General features: G+C 48.5%; 1 protein-coding gene across 1 annotated transcript in view; it reads left to right on the forward strand.

Annotated features, from left to right (window-relative positions):
- The first annotated feature begins 3,391 nt into the window (after nucleotides 1-3,391).
- WWC1 (WW and C2 domain containing 1) overlaps nucleotides 3,392-24,558 on the forward strand; it is a 218,560-nt gene continuing 197,393 nt past the window's right edge. The window contains exon 1 of the mRNA XM_040344669.1: nucleotides 3,392-4,025. Within this exon, the coding sequence (XP_040200603.1) occupies nucleotides 3,907-4,025 (119 nt within the window). The 5' untranslated portion in view covers nucleotides 3,392-3,906. The remainder of the gene's footprint in view (nucleotides 4,026-24,558) is intronic.

Below are 24,558 nucleotides of genomic sequence, written 5' to 3' on the forward strand. Positions count from 1 at the left end.
TTTTGAGTTAGAGAGGACCTGTACTAGAAGTGGGGGGGGGGCAGATTTGAAGTTTGACCCTTTTCCCCAGCACAATTCCTCTCCCCTAGCACATATCCTCTAACCCCCATCAATCAAAGATTCCATCTCGGCTGCATCCGCAATTCCCAATCCCACCCCGGCTCCATCCACCCCCTGATCCCATCCTGGCTTCATTGATCCCATCCCGACTCCATCCACCCCCGATTCCATCCTGGCTCCATCGATCCCATCCAGGGTCCATGTACCCCCGATCCGATCCTGGCTTCATCCATCCCAGCTCCATCTACCACCCCGATCCCATCCCGGCTCTATCCATCCCCTGATCCTGGCTTCATCTATCCCCCCAGATCCCATTCCAGCTCCATCCATTCCCCCAATCCCATTGCGGGTCCATTCATTCCAGTTCCATCCATTCCCCAATCCCATTCCGGCTCCATCCATTCCCCAATCCCATTCCGGCTCCATCCATTCCCCAATCCCATTCCAGGTCCATCCATTTCCCCAATCCCCTTCCGGGTCCATCCATTTCCCCCCAATCCCCTTCCGGGTCCATCCATTTCCCCCCAATCCCCTTCCGGGTCCATCCATTTCCCCCCAATCCCCTTCCGGGTCCATCCATTTCCCCCCAATCCCCTTCCGGGTCCATCCATTTCCCCCCAATCCCCTTCCGGGTCCATCCATTTCCCCCCAATCCCCTTCCGGGTCCATCCATTTCCCCAATCCCCTCTCGGGTCCATCCATTTCCCCAATCCCCTTCCGGGTCCATCCATTTCCCCCCAATCCCCTTCTGGGTCCATCCATTTCCCCCCAATCCCCTTCCGGGTCCATCCATTTCCCCCCAATCCCCTTCCGGGTCCATCCATTTCCCCAATCCCCTCTCGGGTCCATCCATTTCCCCAATCCCATTCCGGGTCCATCCATTTCCCCCCAATCCCCTTCTGGGTCCATCCATTTCCCCCCAATCCCCTTCCGGGTCCATCCATTTCCCCCCAATCCCATTCCGGGTCCATCCATTTCCCCCCAATACCATTCCGGGTCCATCCATTCCCCCAATCCCCTTCCGGGTCCATCCATTCCCCCAATCCCCTTTCCGGTCCATCCATTCCCCCAATCCCCTTTCCGGTCCATCCATTCCCCCAATCCCCTTCCTGGTCCATCCATTCCCCCAATTCCCTTCCCGGTCCATCCATTCCCCCAATCCCCTTTCCGGTCCATCCATTCCCCCAATCCCCTTCCGGGTCCATCCATTCCCCCAATCCCCTTCCCGGTCCATCCATTCCCCCAATTCCCTTCCGGGTCCATCCATTCCCCCAATCCCCTTTCCGGTCCATCCATTCCCCCAATCCCCTTCCGGGTCCATCCATTTCCCCCCAATCCCATTCCGGGTCCATCCATTTCCCCCCAATCCCATTCCGGGTCCATCCATTCCCCCAATCCCCTTCCGGGTCCATCCATTCCCCCAATCCCCTTTCCGGTCCATCCATTCCCCCAATCCCCTTCCCGGTCCATCCATTCCCCCAATTCCCTTTCCGTTCCATCCATTCCCCCAATCCCCTTTCCGGTCCATCCATTCCCCCAATCCCCTTCCGGGTCCATCCATTCCCCCAATCCCCTTCCCGGTCCATCCATTCCCCCAATTCCCTTCCGGGTCCATCCATTCCCCCAATCCCCTTCCAGGTCCATCCATTCCCCCAATCCCATTCCAAGTCCATCCATTCCAGTTCCATCCATTCTCCCAATACCCTTTTGGGTCCTTCCATTCCCCCAATCCTCTTCCAGGTCCATCCATTACCCCAATCCCATTCCAAGTCCATCCATTCCAGTTCCATCTATTCTCCCAATACCCTTTTGAGTCCTTCCATTCCCCCAATCCTCTTCCAGGTCCATCCATTACCCCAATCCCATGCTAGCTCTATCCTTCCCCGATCTGGGAAGGGGGTGACACCATGTTTTATCACACCAGGTGACGCCACTGAGCACGGATGAGGGACCTGAGAAGAGGAGGCTTTGCACAGAGCAGGCAAGTATAACATGTTTATTTAAAAAAAAAAAATCATGAGACTTTAACCACTTGAGACCCGCGCTATTGACAAAAGACGTCAACAGCGCGGCTCTCAAGTGCCAAGTGGACGTCTTTGGACGTCTTTTAAAGTGCATTACCTGCGCACGCCTCTGGGGGGCGTGCATCGGGTAAACACTGTCCCGGCGCATCGCTGAGGAGCCGATGCGTGTACCTGGCGGCCGCAATGTCCACCGGGTACACGCGATCGTCGGTAACACAGCAGGGATGTGGAGCTCTGTGCGTAAACACAGAGCTCCACGTGCTGTCAGAGGAGAGGAGACCGATCTGTGTCCCTTGTACATAGGGACACAGCATCGGTCACCTCCCCCAGTCACCCCCCACACAGTTAGAACACACCCAGGATACACATTTAACCCCTTCCTCACCCCCTAGTGTTAACCCCTTCCCTGCCAGTCACATTTATACAGTAAATAGTGCATTTGTATAGCACTGATCGCTGTATAATTGTGAATGGTCCCAAATTTGTGTCCGATACATCCGCCGCAATATCGCAGTCCCAATAAAAATCGCAGATCGCCACCATTACTAGTAAAAAAAAAAAAAATAATAAAAAAAATAATAATTCTGTTCCCCATTTTGTAGGCGCTATAACTTTTGCGCAAACCAGTGGCTTATTGCGATTTTTTTTTTTTTTTTACAAAAATACGTCGAAAAATACGTATCGCCCTTAACTGAGAATTTTTTTTTTTTTTTTTAATTGGGATATTTATTATAGCAACAAGTAAAAAAATATATATTTTTTTTAAATTGTCGCTCTTTTTTTGTTTAAAGCTCAAAAAATAAAAACCGCAGAGGTGATCACATACCACCAAAATAAAGCTCTATTTGTGGGGAAAAAAGGACGTTAATTTTGTTTGGGGGCAATGTCGCACGACTGCGCAATTGTCAGTTAAAGCGACGCAGTGCCGAATTGTAAAAACCCTTTGGGTCATTTAGTAGCATATTGGTCCGGCCCTTAAGTGGTTGAAAAAAAAAAAAATCATGAGACTTTAGTATCTCTTTCATTAGAATTTTATTTTTGTTTAGTTTTGTCACTGAAAACACGCATCTGACAAAAACCATGAGGGAAATATTTGTGGAAGAAATGAACACGGACCTATTGAAGTGAATGGGGCAGTGTGGTGGTTCATGAGGAGGTGACAAATCACCTATTGAGGGGGCGAGTGAGGCCTACATGTCCCCGCCATCCATGGAGATAGGAATGTGATGCGCTTATCATCCTCCTCACAGCAGAGAAGGGGGAGGGGTGTGAGCGCCATCTGTGTCCTAGGCGCCACTATTCGTGCCATTACAGTAGGAGCTCCCAGTGCCAGTCTATTACCTGCATTACAGTAATCACCTGGATGACGTGTGGCCGGAGTTTCAGCAGCATCAGAGGCGGAAAGCCAACCAGCAGCTGAGAGGCACCAAGGGGAAGAGCAAAGGGCAGAGGCAAGGAGCGTCCCCATTACATCAGCGCCCCCGGAAGACCCCTTTAACCAACGAGTGGGAAGAGCGGCCACACACGATCCGAAGGAAGAACATGGACGATCCGACACGATCACACTGAGCTTCGTACCGGGGGGAGGGGGAGAGCCCGATCATCGCACGTGTGTACTCCACCAACTCTTCCCCGGCCTGGAGGAGCCCAGCTGGCAGCCATGGAGAGCTCCTCCGATCACCTCTGCAAACTTGGCCCTCTTCCCTTCCAGCGTGTGTAGCCGGCTTGTCTCCTGTCACAGCCGATCTCCTCCTGCGATTCTTCTCGTATCACTCCTCCGATACAAAGGGTTACTTTATGGGGGACATCACCCTTTCTGGACATGTTAAGGAAGGAATTACCTCTACCACAGGGCTGGGAGGAAGCCAGAGATGTGGATGGCAAGGTCTACTACATCGATCACACCAATCAAACTACCAGCTGGATAGACCCCAGGGACAGGTAAGGAGGAAACCCTCTCATCCTTCTTCCTGATCATTACAGGAACTTCACCACCCCACCACTCAGTCCAGTGTTGTTCTGCCATCTTTAACCTCTTCCTGCATTCCTTTAAAAAGTTCTGACCACCCCCTGGGAGGGGCGGGAAGAATCTGCAATCATGTCACCATTGTGATTGGCTGTCACAGTGGTCACGTGATCAGAAGCCCCTCCCACCCGCCATTCATAATCCTGTCTTTGACAGGTCAACCTCTGTGCTGTGAGGGTGTTCTCAGCACAGGAACATTGGCCAACCCAGTGACTAGGGATGAGCGCCGGCGTGTTCGCACAGTCCGCCAGGAAGTCGGCACCGCGCTGCGCTAATCACAGGCACTGAGACGTTTCCTGATCTCTGTAGCCGCGCATCGGGACAATGTCTCCCTGCCTGTGATTAGCGCAGCGCCGTGCCGACTTCCTGGCGGGCTCTGCACGAGGACTGTGCGAACACGCCGGAGCTCATTCCTACCGGTGACACATATGTGCAGTGTGTGGACATTAAAGCGGTGTTTCACCCTAAAAAACAACTTTCTAGCATGTCATTCAGCATAGTAGCGCGAGCTACAGTATGCCTTTTATATTTTTTTTTTGCGCGGTACTTACTGTTTAATCGCGTAGTAAAGTTTCAGACTGGGCGTTCCTATACAGAGTGCTCGTGATTGACGGCCTGCTATGGCGCGTCACGCTTCATGAAAATAGCCGGAGTAGGTCTCGGGTCTTCACGGCGCTATACGGCGCCTGCGCACAGACATCGGAGCTAACTGCGCAGGCGCCGTGAAGAGCAAACTTCTATTTCGGCTATTTCCGTCAAGCGTGACGCGCCATAGCCGGCCGTCAATCACGAGCCCTCTGCATAGGAACGCCCATTCCCCTGAAACTTTACTACGCAATTAAACAACAGTGAGTACCGCGCCAAAAAAAAATATAAAGGCATACTGTAGCTCACGCTACTATGCTGAATGACATGCTAGAAAAAAAAAATATTTTTTAGGGAGAACCCCTGCTTTAAAGACCACCTTTTTGCCACCGCACATATGTGTTACACTGTCAGCAAAAGGTTAATGGCGATCCAGCGCCTGCACAGACACACAGCAAGTTTAAGGCTGGGTTCAAACTATTGCGAATTGGACGCAGGTTTCTCCGCATCTGATTCACGTCAGGAGATTGTGACTGGCTCTCAATGGATTGAACATATTCGCCAGCGCACCAAGGATCGTCCAAAAAAGTTTTTTATTACAAAAAAAATCACATAAGGGTGCAACGTTTCGGGGTCACGTAGGACCCCTTCGTCAGGCATGTGATGACGAAGGGTTCCTACGTGACCCCGAAACGTTGCACCTTTGTTATGTGATTTTTTTTGTTTTTGTAATAAAACTTTTTTGGATGTAATTGGACGATCCTTGGTGTGCTGGCGAATATGTTCTATTGTTTGATGTCTCCAGGACCCAGCTGGTAATTGTTGCAGCACCCGCCATTTTACCAGGAACGTGTGCGATTGAAATATTGATCTGGCTCTCAATGGAGCCGATTCACACAGCTCTGGGACGGCGGCGGAGCAGTTTGCAGAAGAGTCCTGTGCGTCTTTTGGTCAGTTTCAGGTCCTAATCCAGCCAAAAATGTAGGCCTGATTCGTCCCTGAAACAGAGAACAGGGACGCATCGCACCCCATGCTGTGAGCTGCGCCACACAGCAGTATGTAAGTTTTAGGCCAGGTTCACACTATCTTCGCATGTGGCCCAGTGCATCCTGTTTACCTTTTTAGGTCTGATTTCAGTCCAAATTTTTGGCTGAACTCGGACCTGAAACGGACCAATAGACACACAGGGCTCCTGTGCAAATTCACAGCGGAGATATGTGAACTGGCTCCATAGAGACCCCGTCAAAATCTCCTGCTATTGCGAATTGGATGCGGTGAACCCACATCCAATTCCTAATAGTGTGAACCCAGCCTTACAGTACCATTTATCCCAGGTTCACACTGGGCAGTGGGAATAAAGCCGTGTGAGTTCAGCTGAACTCGCACGATTTCACTCCCGCCTGTCAGCCCCGATTTCGGTTGTGATTACAGATTCTGCACAGATGTCAATGTAAATCGTGGGCTGAAATCAAAAACGGTAAAACAGAAACTACATTTTGAAATCGGTGCAGTGCTGCAGATGCGGCGTCGCACCGATTACGGCGGTGCCATTGGCAGCAATTGCTGGTGATTTGACATGTCACCAGTGTGAACCAGGGCTAAACCCCAGTTTGTAAATGTCAAACACAGATCCTAATGGGAGTGCTAATTTCCACGTTGGGCAAGCTACTAGCAGGCTTTCAAGAAGTGCTGAAGCCAGCTAGCAGCTTGTTTAAGGCCTGGTTCACGCCTCTGTAGGTTGCAGTTGATATATATTCCAGCTGCATTTTGCATTTTTTAATACGTTTTTGATCCATTGACGTCTGTGGAACCAAAAACACAACCTGCTGGTCCCTGGCCCTTTCCATAAAATGCACAGATGTCAATGTGACCCATAGGAAACCATGTTAAATGGACTGCACTGTGTTTCTGCAAAACTGAAAATGCACAAAAAAATGCATAGTTGTGAACCAGGCCTTAAAGCGGGAGTTCACCCGAAAAAAATGTTTTAACATTAGATTGAGGCTCGTTTTGTGAAGGAGAATCGGGTGTTTTTTTTTAAATCGAATCTGTACTTACCGTTTTAGAGAGATCTTCTCCGCCGCTTCCGGGTATGGTCTTCGGGACTGGGCGTTCCTATTTGATTGACAGGCTTCCGACGGTCGCATACATCGCGTCACGAGTAGCCGAAAGAAGCCGAACGTCGGTGCGGCTCTATACGGCGCCTGCGCACCGACGTTCGGCTACTTTTGGAAAATCGTGACGCCATGTATGCGACCGTCGGAAGCCTGTCAATCAAATAGGAACGTCCAGTCCCGCAGCCCATACCCGGAAGCGGCGGAGAAGATCGCTCTCTAAAATGGTAAGTACTGCTTCAATTTAAAAAAAAACACCCGATTCCCCTTCACAAAATGAGCCTTAATCTAATGTTAAAAATTACGTTTTTGGGTGAACCTCCACTTTAAGCAGTAATCGACGTTCGTATTGGGATCTGTATTCAACAATTACGAACTGGAGCTGAATGGCACTTTAAAAGCTTCAACAAAGCTTGCTGAAAGCTCTGCAAATGCTTTATCAAAGCTTGCTGTTCACACTGCTTTGATACAAATTGAAGCCCATGTGAAGCAGGTCTTTGACAGGACAACATGGCATGTCTACACATGTAAAAGTGTTATATATCATTTATTATTCTTATTAGAATACAAATGTGTAAGAGAGAGATGGCAGGAGAGAGGACCCTCGTAGAATTGGTGAAGGTCTGCTTGAAGCTTACCACACACTAGTTTATGTTCCCTGAAGACTCGGGTCCATTCATTTTATAATTCCAGAAGAGACTTGTCAAATGTTGTGTAAACAAAACAAAAAATAAAAAAACTTTTCTTGAATGAAAACCACATATACTGTTAAAGTCATTTCTATCACAAATTAATTTCTATCTTGCATCTTTAAAGCGGAGGTTCACCCAAAAATCAACTTTCTGTCACTAGATCCAGCATACTGCTGACATCTGCAGTGTGCTGGATTTTCTTTTTGTACTTATCGTTTTAGCGGTCTTTCTTCTCCGGCTCCGAGCGGGGAATCCTGCGGGGGGTAGGCGTTCCTAAATCAAGCGCAGTTGATTGACGGGCTTGGATAGCGCATCACGCCATCCGGAAATAGCCGATGTGACTCTCGGCTGCTTACGGCGCTATACGACGCCTGCGCCTGCCGTGTAGAGCTGACTGCGCAGGCGCCGTAAATTGCCGTGAGTCACGTCGGCTATTTTCGGAAGGTGTGACGCGCTATCCAAGCCCGTCAATCAACTGCGCTTTATTTAGGAAAGCCTATACCCGGAAGGATACGCCGCTCGGTGCAGGAGAAGAAATACGGCTAAAATGATAAGTACAAAAAATCCAGCATACTGCAGATGTCAGCAGTATGCTGGATCTAGTGACAGAAAGTTGATTTTTGGGTGAACCCCCGCTTTAAAATTTCTGATCACTACAGTTGGGGGGGAAAAAAAGGTCGATATGATTCCCACCAACGATTAGAAAATCCAAACCTTCCCACTGGAATGCTACTAATGTGTGTTGAGCTTTATTGTATTTTGTATAGGGACCCTTTCATGACAATGGCATTAGTGTTTTCCCATGATCCGTCATGGAGGAGAAGCATTGTTTAAGTGAAAAGGCATTCATTACAGAAAGACATGCTCAGGGGAATTCAGTAAAGCATTGACACCACATTTCTGGTGGTGGTTCCCTTTAGAACTACCTGTGCCTAATACAGGCAAGCATTTGTGCCAGTTTCAGTGATGTGTACAACAGGTTGCTCTTACTGCTGCCACCTAAAAACCTGTCCTATGGCAGCTACAAATTCCTAAAGCCCCTCTCTGGGATGAAATTGAAGAAAAGCCCAGCCTATGGCCCCTTTCACACCGAGGTGTTTCAGTGCTAAAAATAGCGCCTAAATAACGCCTGGAAAAATCCTGCCCTGCAGTCTTCAGTGTGAATGCCGAAGGCTTTCACACTGAAGTGGTGCGCTAGCAGGACTGGTCCAAAAGTCCGGCTAGCAGCATCTTTGGAGCGGTGAAGGAGTGGTGTGTTTACCACTCCTTTACCGCTGCTGCCTATTGAAATCAATGGGACAGCGCGGCTTTGTAGCAGCGCTTTGCGGGCGGTTTTAACCCTTTCTCGGCCACTAGCGGGGGTTAAAACCGCACCGCTGGCGGCCAAATATTGTGACAAAAACAACGGTATAGCGGGGCTAATAATAGCGCCACTATGCTGCCAGCGCACCTCCCGCGCCCAGTGTAAAAGGGGCTTATCCATCCTTGTCCAGAGCAGCCTGGAGCCACAAGCAGGCGAGCTGTGTTAGGTCTTGCACACACTGGGCATTCAGCCCCAGTGCCTGGAGCTCTGGTGTTTACCTGCGGGCAGTAGGGAAAAGTGCTACATTTATCCCCGCTGCCAGCAGCCTATCAAACTCTTATGCCGCGTACAGACGGTCGTTTTAAAAACGACGTTGCCTACACACCATCGTTTTTTTAAAATGCTCTAGCAAAGCGAGGTTACGTTCAGCACTCTTTTCCATTGAAGCTCGCTTCATAACTTGCTTCTGAGCATGCGCGGGTTTAAAAACGTCGTTTTAAACGTCGTTTTAGCTACACACGGTGATTTTTTGTGACACAAAAAACGACGTTTTGAAAAACGACCCAAAAAATTGAAGCATGCTCGAATTTTTTTTTTTTGTCGTTTTTCAGAAGACATAAAACAACGTTTCCCCCCACACACAGTCATTTAAAATGACGTTTTTAAAAATGTTGTTTTTTTACATCACATAAAGCGACCGTGTGTACGGGGCATGAGAGGCTGATCGCTTCTGTGGCTGTACAGTTCACCTAGCAGTAAAAACTTTTAGTGCAGTATGAGCTTAGAGACAAATGGGCAAAATGCAAGAAGTCTGTGTTCCAGGCATTCGTCTCTAGGCACATATTGCCCTAAACATTCGTACTGCTAGGTACACTGTCCAGCTGTCAGCTTCTCCTAGAAATTATCATGCTTCCAGCAGCAGTGCTGGATGGAGCACCTTTATCCTCTGCCCACAGTTTAAGGCCAGAGCTCTACGCACACTGGGCATTTAGCTTTTTAGTCATTGGAGACCCAGCGCCTGTATGGACTCACTGCACATCTGAGTATGACAGGCATGTAGGGACAGGTGTATGACCTTGGATACACTTTGTATTCAGGACTGTGCATCTGTCCCTGTATACCTGTCAGATGTGAACGTGTAGATGAGTCTGTTCAGTCACTGCTACTCCATGGACTACCACATGCAGCTGCACACTGCTTTTGGACCTGTGTGAATGACCCCTATAAAGAAACACAGTTTATACTTGCCTGTGCTGCTGATCTTCGCTTTCTACCACTTGCAGTGAGATGAGCAAGTTTTGTTCTTCTATAGTTTATACTTTGTTTCATTCTTTTTTTTTTATTTTTTTTTTTAGAGCAAAAGAGGGTCAGGCTAAAACCCCTGTCGGTGGTTTCCCAAAGTTAGGGGAATCCGACGTAACACATTTGTTGTCGGAAAGTTTGAGAGCATGCACAGCAGACATTTGTCCATGGAAATGCCAACATACAGACGGTCGGATTGTCTGATAAAACACGTCCATCGGACCGTTGTTGTGTGTATGGACCTTAAAGGGGTGTTCCAGCCTGTTTTTAAGTTTATTAAAAGTCAGCAGCTACAAAAAGTGTAGCAGCTGGCTTTTAATAAAAAGACACTTACCTGCTCCACGGTTCCAGCGACACGCCGGCCGGGGCTCCGCTCCTCGCCCCCCCCCCCCCTTGCCAGCCGGTTCCTTCATTCCTAGTGTGGGCACCTGGCAGTGACAGCTATCGGCTTCACGGCTGGGCACCCACTGCGTTTGCGCGAGCGGCACTGCGCGAGCGGCACTGCGCGAGCGGCGCGGCGCCGTCCCATTGGACAGGCGCTCGCCTACAGGGAGGGGCTGCAATAAGGCCATTAAGCTGTTTGCCTTACCATCCCCTCGGCGGAAGGAGGAAGTGGGACAGGAAGTCCCACTGCTCCTGAAGCCCCCACCCCCCCCCCAAAAAAAATTACATGCCAAATGTGGCATGTAAGGGGGCAAGGAGTGGGTTAAGCGGAAGTTCCATTTTTAGGTGGAACTCCGCTTTAAGAGTATTCTGACAGCCGCAAGAGCAGTGGCCGTCTGAGTGCAATAGCTGGCGGGGAGATTCCTCCATCCACAATGTCACCCACATCTTCCTTCTTTTCATTGATTCCTCTCTTCAGCTATTGTACATGTTTGCAAAAAGTTTTTTTCACAGAATTTGAATCATCGGAGAACTGATGCCGATTTATTAGGAGCTGCATGCAGTAGGACTTTTGGGAGTTGGGTGTGTTTATTTTTGGGTTATTCAGGTTTAATTTCAGTAAAATATTTGCCTTTGATTTGGTGAAACATAACTAGTCCAGTAGTGTACAATAAAACCTCATAGGTTGTAATGGCTGACTAATACAGGAACTATAAACAGATCGATTATACCATCTATTGCATGTTTACAGCTTGTTGATCTTTGGGCTCTATTAATTGGTAATTGAAAAGTAGTGTGTATACATAAGTTTGTGACTGTGGTTACGGTTCCTTTTTAAAGCACCGCTATTTTAAACGGTGCTTTAGCCCAGGTTCACACTGGGTACGATTTGGTACGATTTGAGATGCGATTTCACATGTTAAATCGCATCTCAAATCGGCGGCATTTGCCGGCAATTGTCGGCAATGGCACCGTCCTAATCGGTGCGACGCCGCTGCACCGATTTCAAAAAGTAGTTCCTGTACTACTTTTTGCGATTTCAGGCCGCGATTTACATTGAACCCTGCACAGATGTCTCTTAAATCGCGGCCGAAATCGCGGCAAAAACGATTTTACCGCGATTTTGAATTCGCAGCAGTGTGAACCTAGCCGTCAATTTTTGTGGCGCTATTCAGCTGCTAGTGGGACACTTTTACCCCCGCTAGCAGCCGAGAAAGGGTTAAAACCACCACAAAGCATCTCTGTGGAGCCTCTTTGCCGGCGATATAGCTGCGGTGCCCATTGATTTCAAAGGGCAGGAGCGGTGGAGGAGCGGTATACACAGCGCTCCTTCACTGCTCCAAAGATGCTGCTAGCAGGACTTTTTTTACCATCCTGCTAGCTAGCGCACTGTTCCAGTGTGAAAGCCCTCAGGGCTTTCACACTGAAGAGACAGCAGTGGCTGTTTTAGGTTGGCTTTTTAGCATCATAGCGCCTGCAAAGCAACTCAGTGTGAAAGGGGTCTTAAAGTGGAAGTTCCAGGATCGATCTAACAAAGCTTAAACCTGCTTCCACCCACTTATAACTACCCTGTGAAAGGAAGTTGCTTGCCTATTCTCGGGGTACTCTGGTCTCTAGTGTTGTGATCAGCTGCTTAAGAGGAGAGGAGGAACAGCCAAAGGTAGATGCCCCATATAAGCCTATGAGTGATGGAGCCGTTTTCGGGGGTCTCCTTTCCTCTGAAGCCGGGCGCGTGGGAGATTGTGACCAGAGCACCCTCTTTATGGGTAATGATCCTCATTTTACAGGGTAGTTAAAGGGGTTGTAAAAGTACAATTTTTTTCCTAAATAGCTCCCTTTACCTTAGTGCAGTCCTCCTTCACTTACCTCATCCTTCCATTTTGCTTTTAAATGTCTTTATTTCTTCTGAGAAATCCTCACTTCTTGTTCTTCTGTCTGTAACTCAACACTGTAATGTGAGGCTTTCTCCCTGGTGTGGAGTGTCGTGCTCGCCCCTCCCTTGGACTACACAGGTACTTGATGCACCTAGCATTAACACACATTCAGATGTGTTTAGGCTCCATTCACATCTAGGCGGACGAAATCGCGGCGTTTTGTCCCGCGAATTGCGGCGGCAAATAGCGGCGTTTTGTACCATGATTTGCGGCGACAAAACGCCGCGATTGTTCGCCTAGATGTGCCCCTAGGATGTGCCCCTCTATGGAGATGGTTCCCGAACGCCGAAAGCCGCCTGAAAAAAAGGTCCGGGACCTTTTTTCAGGCGACAGGCGTACGGCGTTCGGCGTGGAGATGTGAACCATCTCCATAGAGGGCAATGTGTTTCCAGCCCTCTGGCGGCAGCGGCGTCACACTACAGGCGACAAAACACCTAGGTGTGAATGGGGACTTACACAGGTCAACCGGTTTTTCTGCCAAAACACTAGTGGCAGTTGGGTTTTTCCTTTTTGCAACGGTTTTTCAAATGCAATTCCTTTGGGGGGATTTTTTTTTTAATGAATAAAAAAACAAAGCATAATATATACCCCAATTTTTTTTGTATAATATGAAAGATGAACTTACACTGAGTAAATCATGATGCATGTCATGCTTTAAAATTGCATGAGCTCGTGGAATGGTGTCACACTTTGGTTCCTTAAACATCTCCATAGGCGACGCTTTAAAAATTCTACAGGTTATCAGTTGGGAGTTACAAAGAAGGTTTAGTGCTAGAATTATTGCTCTCTGTTCGAGGAGATACCTCATGTGTGGTGTGAACATCATTTACATATGTGGGCGTGACATACATATATGTTCAATACTGTGTGCGAGCATGCGGGGGACAGGGGTGTTTACACTGTCCATTTAAAAAATAGAATATCACCATGTATTGCTATCGCAAGGAATGTAAACATCCCTTAGGACAAGGATCCTCAAACCATGGCCCTCCAGCTGTTGTAGAACTACACATCCCATGAGGCATTGTAACACACTGACATTCACAGACATGACTAGGCATGATGGGAATTGTAGTTCCTGAACAACTGGAGGGCCGTAGTTTGAAGACCCCTGCCTTAGGATAACAATATAGTAGGACAGGTCCTCTTTATGGAGAGTTCTGGGGTCTAAAAGACACAAAACCTCTCCTCTACCCTTAAAAGCAAGATAAATAAATAAAATGACCTTGTTTACATGACTGGAACCAGAGGTGACATCATGACGTCGCTCCGGTTCTCCTAGGGCAGTGTTTCTTAAAGCGGGAGTTCACCCATTTCTAAAAAATGTTTTTTTCTTCCCCTAGATTCCTGCTCGTTCGGTCTAGGGGAATCGGCTATTTGTATTAAAATAGGTGCAGTACTTACCCGTTTTCGAGCTGCATCTTCTTCCGTCGCTTCCGGGTATGGTCTTCGGGAGCGGGCGTTCCTTCTTGATTGACAGTCTTCCGAGAGGCTTCCGACGGTCGCATCCATCGCGTCACTCGTAGCCGAAAGAAGCCGAACGTCGGTGCGGCTCTATACTGCGCCTGCGCACCGACGTTCGGCTTCTTTCGGAAAATCGTGACGCGATGGATGCGACCGTCGGAAGCCTCTCGGAAACCTGTCAATCAAGAAGGAACGCCCATTCCCGAAGCCCATACCCGGAAGCGACGGAGAGGATGCGTCTCGTAAACGGGTAAGTACTGCACCTATTTTTAAATAAATAGCCGATTCCCCTAGTAATAACGAGCAGGAATCTAAGGGGGAAAAGTGCCCTCTAAGGGTGAACCCCCGCTTTAACTCCAGTCCTCAAGGTGCCCCAAACAGGCCATATTTTCAGGCTTCCTATTATTTTGCACAGGTGATTTGATCAGTTTCATTGCCATAGTAATTACCAGGGAAATCGTAAAAACATGACCTGTTGGGGCACCTTGAGGACTGGAGTGGAGAAACACTGTGTTAGGGCATAGAGATGAGTGGAGGCCATCTTTCCTTTGGTAATCTCCTTGCCTAGCCTCCGGCAGCGCCCAGTCAGATTTCTGGCTTCCCCAAAAAAACACCGGAATGGCCAAAAACCACTGGAAAGCGACGGTAGGGGGCGCCCCCCTCCCGCCAATTCTAAAAGCGACCCAGCGGCAAATCTGCCTCTCAGGCCACTTTTATTAACGCCGCGCCTGAGGAAAAAATTATTCTGGGGTTATGGCGTCTAGCTGCAGCCATAACCCCCTGATACGTAACGTCAAACCATGATGTATTTTCCCAGTTAGGCCGTCGGCAAGTGGATATCCAATGTGTATGAGGCTTAGTAAGCATGCTGTGCCACTGCAGCTGCTGTAAACTATTGTAACTAAACCTATCAGTGTTAGAAGATGAAGGCAGAAATGTTACTACTCACACACTGGCACTATGATTTTACAAAAGACAAAAATCTGCACCTGTATTTTACATGCAAATCGCTCCTCCCCTAATATTATTGCGAGCTAGAGGAATTTAAAGCGCATAGGCGCATATACTTGTAGATATGAACGCTATATGGACCATACTGGTATTTTTTTGGAAAGGACATTGTAGTGTTCATACATCAATATGTGCAAGGACGCTTTTGTTGGCTGTATGTAGAATATAAGTTCTGCGTGATGTGCGACGAAATGTGAGTTGTAACATCATGTTTCAAAATACTTTGAGGACTTTTCAGTAAATAAAATTATCTTATTGAGCAAAATATGTGCAGAATAGGCCTTTGAAACTTAGTCGGTTCACACAGGGGCGACTCAGCCGCCTGACAAGTCGCGCTCCACACTGTTCAATGGAACCGTTCTAATAGGAGCGACTCAAGTCGCTCCTGCTTAGAAGAAGGTTCCTGTACGACTTTGGGGGCGACTTGCATTGACTTCAATACAGAAGTGATTTTGCAATTTGCCTCGTCTTGAGATCGCCTTGCCGATTCACCCCAAAGTCGCGCCACCCTGTGTAAACCGGGTCTAAAGCAGCCAAAAAGCCTTAAGAAGGAAAGAATACATTTTCATGATTTACCTTATTTGATTATTTGGAGAACAGCTAAATCTCAAATCAATTCTTGGTTAAAAAAAATTAAAGTTGCAATTTTGAATAGCGATTGTTGTCATATTTCCTTCTGTGTGGGCAAAGCATTCACTGGTTACCAATGAGCTTGAACTTTGGATAGCTGCAGCCCATTTGATCCTACACTTAGTAGGTTTATTCTTTTCAATAGGTCGCTATTAACCCCGCGATATGATATAATCCACTGTGAAAAATGTGAACAGTCAACAAATAAACAAACATATCATTCAATTGAAATGGGCTGCTGGAGTTACAAGGTGCTTGAACCTAAATCAAATATTTACTCACAATTGTGTAAATCGCAAGTCTTTATAAAAACAAAATACCACACTATAGAAAAAGAAGAACATATGTTAATTTACCAATATGTCCCAATACAATGCTTAAATCCTGTGCTGCCTTGCAATTATTTGTATTGATGTGCTGTAACCTGAGTGCTGCGCTCCCCTCCGATCTTCACACACTCACCAAAACTTGTGGACTCTCTACTAAAGCATTAATGCCCTGTACACACGATCAGAATTTCCGATTGGGATAAAATCCGATCGAATTTTCAGTCGGAATTCCGTTCAAGCTGTCTTGCATACACACTGTCATACCAAATTCCGACTGTCCATAGCGCAGTGACGTAAAACACATTTAGACAAGCCAAGAAAAATAAAGTTCAATGCTTCCGAGCATGCGTCGACTTGATTCTGAGCATGTATGTTTTTTTTCTCCATCGGAGTTCCACACAGACGATCGGAATTTCCAATAGGATTTTTTTCCGTCAGGGAAAAAAATAAAACCTGTTCTATTTCTAAACTCAGACGGAAAAAAGTCCAATGGGGCCCACACACGGTCAGAATATCAGATGAAAAAATTCCGTCTGACTTTTTTCATCGGAAACTCCAATCGTGTGTACAAGGCATTGGAGTCATATGCACTTATGATGTGAGTTTTCGCTGGCACACACTGGTTTTCTGGATGTAAGTTCCTCTGTTTTCCTCCGTCTTCTTTTGCTCCGGTGTATATCTCTCACCATATGCAGGATGAAACAGAGTTCTCCGTTGTGTAATTCCAATTTATTAAAATTGCACAACATTGGTTATAAAAACAAACAAGATCACCAAACCTGGAAGTGTCGCGACGGCGTGCGCTCCACAGGCCAGATATGACGCCACTGGTAAACTCTGCCTTGAAGCGTTTCGCTCAGAAGCTAAAGCATTCGGTTATTGGTCTTTTATACTGCTAAACCCTTCTACACCCAGTACTCCCTGACCATTATATCATTTTGCATTCTTCTTCAGCCATATTGTACTAATTCTACTTGTACTTGGCCTCCTGTGCCGTTGAAAACCTTGTGGTCGCATACTATGCTTGTAGAATATGTTGTTCTATACATTTTATATGTATAACCTTCTTTTTTTTTTATTATTATTATTTCTGCTTTTAAAAAAAAAAATATTATTTTTTTGTTTGTTTTTAAAGGCTTAGGCTAGGTTTACACATGTCCGGCTGCGATTTTGTTCACCGGTTCAGGTGCGATTCAGGTGCAAATTTTCACTTGAATTTGCACCTAAACTGGACCCAAAATTGCACAGGACCCCTTTTCAGAAACTGACTGCGGCTGCCCTGGACATGTGTGAACCGGCTCCATTGAAAGCTGGTCCGATTTGCATATATGACTGTAGTTCCTGATATTCAGCTAGGTTTTCTCAGTGCTGTAAATCGTGCCTCATGTATGAAATTTCCTACTTGTGACCCTGTATATATGATATTTCCATTGGTCTGCTTTGTGGCGTATGCTTGTGCATTTAGCGATCTGGTTTAGGCCCTATTCACACCTGCATGTTCTGGGGATGTGCACCTAATGTACATTGCACTCGCAGTGCTGTTAATTGTTACATAGTAGTTGAGGTTGGAAAAAAGTCCAGCCTATGTGTGTAATGGCACCCCAGTTGTTACTTGCAGATGTGTGAGGCTCACCCCCTGAAAAAAGGCGCAGCATCTTTTTCAAGTGAATGGGATGCCCTATGCTGTCGTACAACAAACATGCAAAAAAAAAAAAAAAATTGCACACATTAGCATGGCGCACTGATGTGAATGGGGGTGCTAGTGGTAAGACCTCTGGTTGCTGAAGCTTGACCATTTTCTCATGTCTTGTATAAGAAATTTGCAACCTATTTCTGTATATCTATGTAATAGATAAACTGTTCATATGTACAGTGTTGCATGACCGCGCAATTGTCATTCAAAGTGTGACAGCGCTGAAATCTTAAAATTTGCCTGGGCAAGAAGAGGGTGAAATTGCCCAGTATTGACGTGGTTAAATGAATTGTAGATGTTCAAATATTTTTTTTTGTTTTATTCCCTGAGTTCATTTGTTTGCCTTGCAATGATAGCAAAACGAAAGGAATACCCCAGGACTTTTGAAGCAGTTGTCAAATCGGATATTAGGGTAAGAGAGAGTATACTATCAAAGTACCGTATTTTCCGGCGTATAAGATGACTGGGCGTATAAGACGACCCCCTAATTTTCCAGGAAAAATTTTGGTTTTGGGATATACTCACTGTATAAGACTACCCCCTTCCTACTAGTCTTTCTGGAAGCTGAGGGGGAGCCAGAACCGCTGACAGAAACAGACTTTTTCAAATCTCACTGTGCCATTACATTACATTCCTCACTGTGTCATTACATTACATGCCCCGACTGTGCCATCACTTGCCCCCCACTGTGCCGTCACTTGCCCCCTCACTGTGCCGTCACTTGCCCCCTCACTGTGCCGGAACTTGCCCCCTCACTGTGCCGTCACTTGCCCCCTCACTGTGCCGTCACTTGCCCCCTCTCTGTGCCATCACTTGCCCCTCTCTGTGCCTGAGCTTGCCCCCACTGTGCCTGAACTTGCCCCCCAGTGCAATCACTGCAAACAGTGCCATCACTCACTTTTTTTCTGAATGTGCGGTGCAGTGTGGTGACAGGCTCCGTGCTGCGAGCGTCAATGATTTAAAAGACGCGCCTTCTCCTCAGACTGTCCTGTTAGGCGGAACACAAAATTTCCCAGCAGCGCCTCTGTTCTGTGTTCCGCCTATCACGGACGTCTTCTCATCTCGTCCGAGGATGAGAAGGCATCTGTGATAGGAGGAACACAGAACAGAGGCGCTGCTGGGAAGATTTGTGTTCCACCTATCACAGAACACTCTGAGGAGAAGGAGCGTCTTTTAAATCATTGACGCTCTCGCAGCACGGAGACCGTACCCGGCGTATAAGACGACCCCCAACTTTGGATGCATTTTTTTGCATCCAGAAAGTCGTCTCATACGCCGAAAAATATGGTATTTTATGGTGGCATATTAAAGTGACAATGGTCATGGGGCCATGGGGAGGGACCAATTTTATTCATTGGCATGTGCTGTTTGTTCATATGTGAAAAGGGAGTAACTGCTCCAGGTGCTTTGGTGATCAACCTCCACTGTGAGACCAAGGGTGCTGGCAATGCGTATAGCAAAGAACGAAGAAATATTTGGACAGCCGCACTCCAGGAAAAATTCCTTTAGTTGCCTTTTATTGGTAAAATAGGATAAAAAACACTACAAGCCACAGCAAGAAAATGGGACACGCGTCTGACGCGTTTCGCACTAGTACTTAGTCAAAGCTCATATGTGAACCCAGCCTAAAGCCAAACTTCACCCTAAGACCCCTTTTACACCAGCAGACCAATCGAGTTCAGGTGGACCCGATTGGACCACCCGTTGTTCTCTATGGGGTGGCCGATGTCAGCGGACGTGTGTCCGCTGGCACCCACCGGAATCCGATCCAATCTGGCCTGCTAAAAACAGACAGATGGGGATACAGTTGGCATTCATCCAGCGGTTCGGATGGAAATGAACAGGCAGTCCTTTTCCATCCGATCGCCCCATAGAGAACAATGGGCTGTGTCCGTGTGAGCTCTGCATAGCGAAGCGGACATGGACCTGTCATCCACCTGATCAGCAGGGGTTCAGCAGAGTGAATATCTGCTTGGATGGATTCCACCCCGTGTGGTAGCTGCTGACTGGAGCTCCTCTTTATAGGGGTTCTTAAATCAAAAGAACCAAATGGTCTGGCCAGATGTTGGGGTTTTAAAAAAATGACAGTCTATGAATACTATGGTCCCATAATTACAGTTTATAGTCTATTGTAGTCGGAGTCTTCACCGAGGAATACGACATCCTAACTACCCAGGCCTGAGGTGTGCCATTGGCCTTGCCGACAGTACGCCTATAAGTGGGCATACCCCGAAGTGATAGTGAAGTGAAGAAATAATGATGAAAAAAGACAAAATTGAAAAAAGGGGGAACGGGTGGGTGGGTACCCAGAAATCCCACCGACGCCGGAGATTAGAGGGGAGGAGGGATAAATAGCCCTCTGACTCCTCCTACAAACACAGGCTAACCTGCGGCTAGCCTTAACACTTGTAGTCAGAGTCTTCACCGAGGAATACGACATCCTACCCAGGCCTGAGGTGTGCCATTGGCCTTGCCGACAGTACGCCTATAAGTGGGCAAAAAGACCCGGAAGTAGGTGTGATGAAAAGTGGAAGGGCATGAACCATCTGTCCGGTAGGGAAGCATGCCCGGACAGTCTCAAAGAACGACTAGCATCCGTGACTACAGCAGAAACCAGCGTACTAAGAACCGATGATTAGAAGGAACCCCCCCATCCGTTGGCACTACACAACTGCCCGGAAACCAAACGACCGTCCCATGACTGATAGACTAAGCCTCCCTCCTGAAAGCACAGACATGGGCACGAATGCTGATGGGCGAGAAGATACGTGGGGGAACCTGAGGAGCCCTGTGAAATGCAAACATCATCCAATAGGACGCAAGACCAGTAGCCCTGTCAAACACCCACAACCCCTGGCCTAACTATCTATACCTGGTAAGGGGACGTGAGAGGGAGAGATGCCAAAAAGGACAAACTGATAGGAGGGAAGGGGTATGAGAGCCGGCTACCCGAAAGAGGAGTAGCTGATGTTGACGGACGAGGCCAACACGCAGTAGCGATATGCAACGATACACAGACAGAACCAGACATGGCATGACACAAACTACCCAAGTGACTGTGACCCCCCACCTAGGAACAGGCTGGGAATTGGACAAGGAAACCTGGACTGACAGACCTGCCCCGACGATCCGGCAACCTATGAACAAGAGAACAGCCCAGACCCCTACCATGAGCAGAGAAGAAGTGACGACTTCATGACCGAGAACCCTGATAAAATTATCCTTGCAGGAAAGACCAGAACACGCTCCATGCTGGTATGTGAAGTAACTGGGATGGAATTGGACACAACCTGAAACGTACCGCCTACCCTGCTGTGGCCGGAAAAGGAAACCCCTTGTTGACTTACCGCTCTGCTAAGTCAAGTACGGACCAACCCGAGTGACGGAGTACTACCATGCTCTGAACCCCCACGTGGAGCAGCCAGGATGTACCAAAATGTGTCATCCCCGAACGTGCGGCACGCCCAACCCTAGGAAAACGGGAAGAAAAGACAACAGACAACAAAACATGAGACACCCCCCCCCTTTCTGTACCTGCCTGGGCCAAAGACGTGAGCAGAAATGACCAGACCTCAGCGCGTGCATGAACCTGACAGATCCCACCCAAGTCTATGTGATAAGTGTAAGCAGTAAGTGAGCCCGAGTAACCTGCCGCGCAGAGACAGGTAATTAAAAACGAAACACTCAGGGCCGATGTACCCACAGACCGTGGTGGGTAGATGTATAGGCGTAAGAATGAACGTGCACGTATGACGTATGGTATACAGGCGAGAGGATTGTGGTCAACAATCATTTAAAAACGAAACCTCAGCCCGTATGGATCTGTAGACGTGACAGATCCTGAGATGCGCACCCTGGCTAACTATACCCGGAAGAATGGTATGACAAGACAAAGAAAAACACATGAAGCTACAAGGCTGTTCGTGTGCCATGACTGCATAGCACCGACAAGCTATGTGACCGAACCACGCTGGAGTAGAACCCCAAAAAGAAACACAAGCCCCTCTCTGCCTACCCAAGCATGACGACATGCAGTTGCCTGGAGGGACCCTAGCATGTGAATGAACCTGACGACCCCCCGGTGAATAACTGGTGAGCACAAGTGACCTGCTGCGCAACCGAACACTGAGGACCCGTGTACCCACAGACCGTGGTGGGTAGTCCTGCAGGTGAAATGAAACGTAATGCATGGTAAGACGTGACGTGACAGGCGAGAAGATTGGGGTCAACCATCATCTCTAAAATGATAACCTCAGCACGAAAGGACCTGTAGACGTGACAGATCCCGAGACGTGAGCCCTAGCCAGCTGGACCAGGAAGCAAACCTACGAAATATGATAAGACATGAAAATGGACGAAGATGAACCGGCTACCGGTAAGGGCTGAATCTGCGTGACACTGACGCCATGACAGAAACACGCCATGACCTGAGCTGCTGTGACAGAAATACTAATGACAGAGCAGCGATAGCAAATCGTGCTACGACAGAACATGCCATGACAGAAACATGACGCTGACAGAACACACTACGACAGGAAACATGATACAGACAGCCCGATACGACAAAAAACACGCTGCTGACAGAACTGCTATGACAGAAAAATACTACTGACAGAACTGCTATGACAGAAACATACTACTGACAGAACCGCTATGACAGAAACATACTGCTGACAGAACCGCTAAGACAGAAAACATACTGCTGACCGAACCGCTAAGGCCCCATACTCACGAGCAAACATGTCTGCTGAAACTGGCCCGCAGGCCAGTTTCAGCAGACATGTTTGGTCGTGTGTGGGCGCGAGCGGGCCGAATTCCAGCAAACATTTGCCCGCCGGGCCTTTTCCCAGCAGACAAATATTCCTGGACTTGTTTTAAAACAGCCCGCTGGAATTCAGCCCGCTCGGACATGTACGGTCGTCAGTACAGACCTACCGTACATGTCCAGGCGCCCGCCGTCCCTCGCATGCGTCGAATGACTTCGACGCATGCGTGGAAGCATTTTAAAGGCGGGCCGCCCACGTCGCCGCGTCATTGTCGCGGCGACACCGCGTCATCGACGCGGCGACACCGCGGACACGCCCCGCATGTCTGGCAGACATGTATGGTGAAAACGGTCCGACGGACAGTACAAGCTATGACAGAAAACATGCTGCTGACAGAACTGCTAAGACAGAAACCTACTGCTGACATTACCGCTAAGACAGAAACCTACTGCTGACATTACCGCTAAGACAGAAACATACTGCTGACAGAACCGCTATAACAGTACACGCTATGACGGGAAACATGCTGCTGACAGAACCGCTAAGACAGAACATACTGCTGACAGAACCGCTACGACCGAAACATACTTCTGACAGAACCGCTATAACAGTACACGCTATGACGGGAAACATGCTGCTGACAGAACCGCTAAGACAGAACATACTGCTGACAGAACCGCTACGACCGAAACATACTTCTGACAGAACCGCTATAACAGTACACGCTATGACAGGAAACATGCTGCTGACAGAACTGCTATGACAGAAACTGCTATGACAGAACACGCTAGTGACAGAAACTGCTATGACAGAACACGCTAGTGACAGAAACTGCTATGACAGAACACGCTAGTGACAGAAACTGCTATGACAGAACACGCTAGTGACAGAAACTGCTATGACAGAACACGCTAGTGACAGAAACTGCTATGACAGAACACGCTAGTGACAGAAACTGCTATGACAGAACACGCTAGTGACAGAAACTGCTATGACAGAACACGCTGGTGACAGAAACTGCTATGACAGAACACGCTGGTGACAGAAACTGCTATGACAGAACACGCTGGTGACAGAAACTGCTACGACAGAACACGCTGGTGACAGAAACTGCTATGACAGAACACGCTGGTGACAGAAACTGCTACGACAGAAACGTTGTGATAGTACACGCTATGACAGAAACACGCTGTAGACCGAATCGCTATGACAAAACATGCTACCAACCACCGCCATGACATGAACAATGTGAGGCAAGAATCATGTGATGACCCCCCCCCCCCTGCTGGACTACACCCCCCTCCCCTTGAACTGTGACCCCCAAGGAAGCCTGACTAACACGCCAGACCCTGCCGGCTTGGCCCCCGGCTCATAGCTATGCCAGGGCACATCAAGCAACATGTGCCTTGCAAACAGTGCTTATAGTTGTATCCCCTGCAAGACCGACATGGTGACAGACAGCATGGGAAGGAGAAAGTGGATGAATGGAGCAGCATTCCCCCCCCTAAGCTGTGAACGGCAGGCCACCCCCTATGGCTGCTCCACTGACAGCACGATCCATCGGATTCATGAGTAATCCACCAACCGGACTGACTGTGTGTGCACCCCCTTCCCCCGGCGCGAGCACCAGGAGAAGCGGGCGGCCTCCTCAATGCTGCCAGATTGAGCCCAGGCAGCGGGGGTGGGTGACTGGCCCCCCCTCCCCCAGCGTGAGGAATGTCCAGCAACGTGGTGGATGGTCTGGCGAGAGCTCGAACAGGTGGCGGCCTCCATGGAGCCATACACCACGCGGACGCCACCGTGAGTGTCCGTAGTAGTGGGAGGACAAAGGCCCCCCCTTCACCGTGCATGTCCAGTGGAGCAGGAGGGTGGATGGAGGGGCCCCCCACTGATGCTGCATGACGGCTGGTGTGGGGAGAAGCAGGCTGGCAGCCTCCGTGATGCAAGATGGAGCCGTTACCATGAAGATGGCCCCCCTCCCGTGGAATGCACCCCCCACCCCGCGAGCATCAGGAGAAGATAGAGGGGAGGGCGCTCAGCTGACGGAGGAGGATGGGGAGCTGACGGCACAACTGACCCCCAAGTTACCCCTGACTGAGGGGAGCACAACGGGTGGGTGGCAGCAGGCCCCCCAACCCTGGAGCATGGCAGAACCCCCCAGTAATACCACCTGTATGGTCGCGATCCCCCGTGGGGGATCGGAACCACGATGAGACACCTGCTGCCACTGCTCTGCCCGAA

This window comes from Rana temporaria, chromosome 3, assembly GCF_905171775.1.
Source record: "Rana temporaria chromosome 3, aRanTem1.1, whole genome shotgun sequence".
In the NCBI taxonomy this organism is placed as follows: Eukaryota; Metazoa; Chordata; class Amphibia; order Anura; family Ranidae; genus Rana; species Rana temporaria.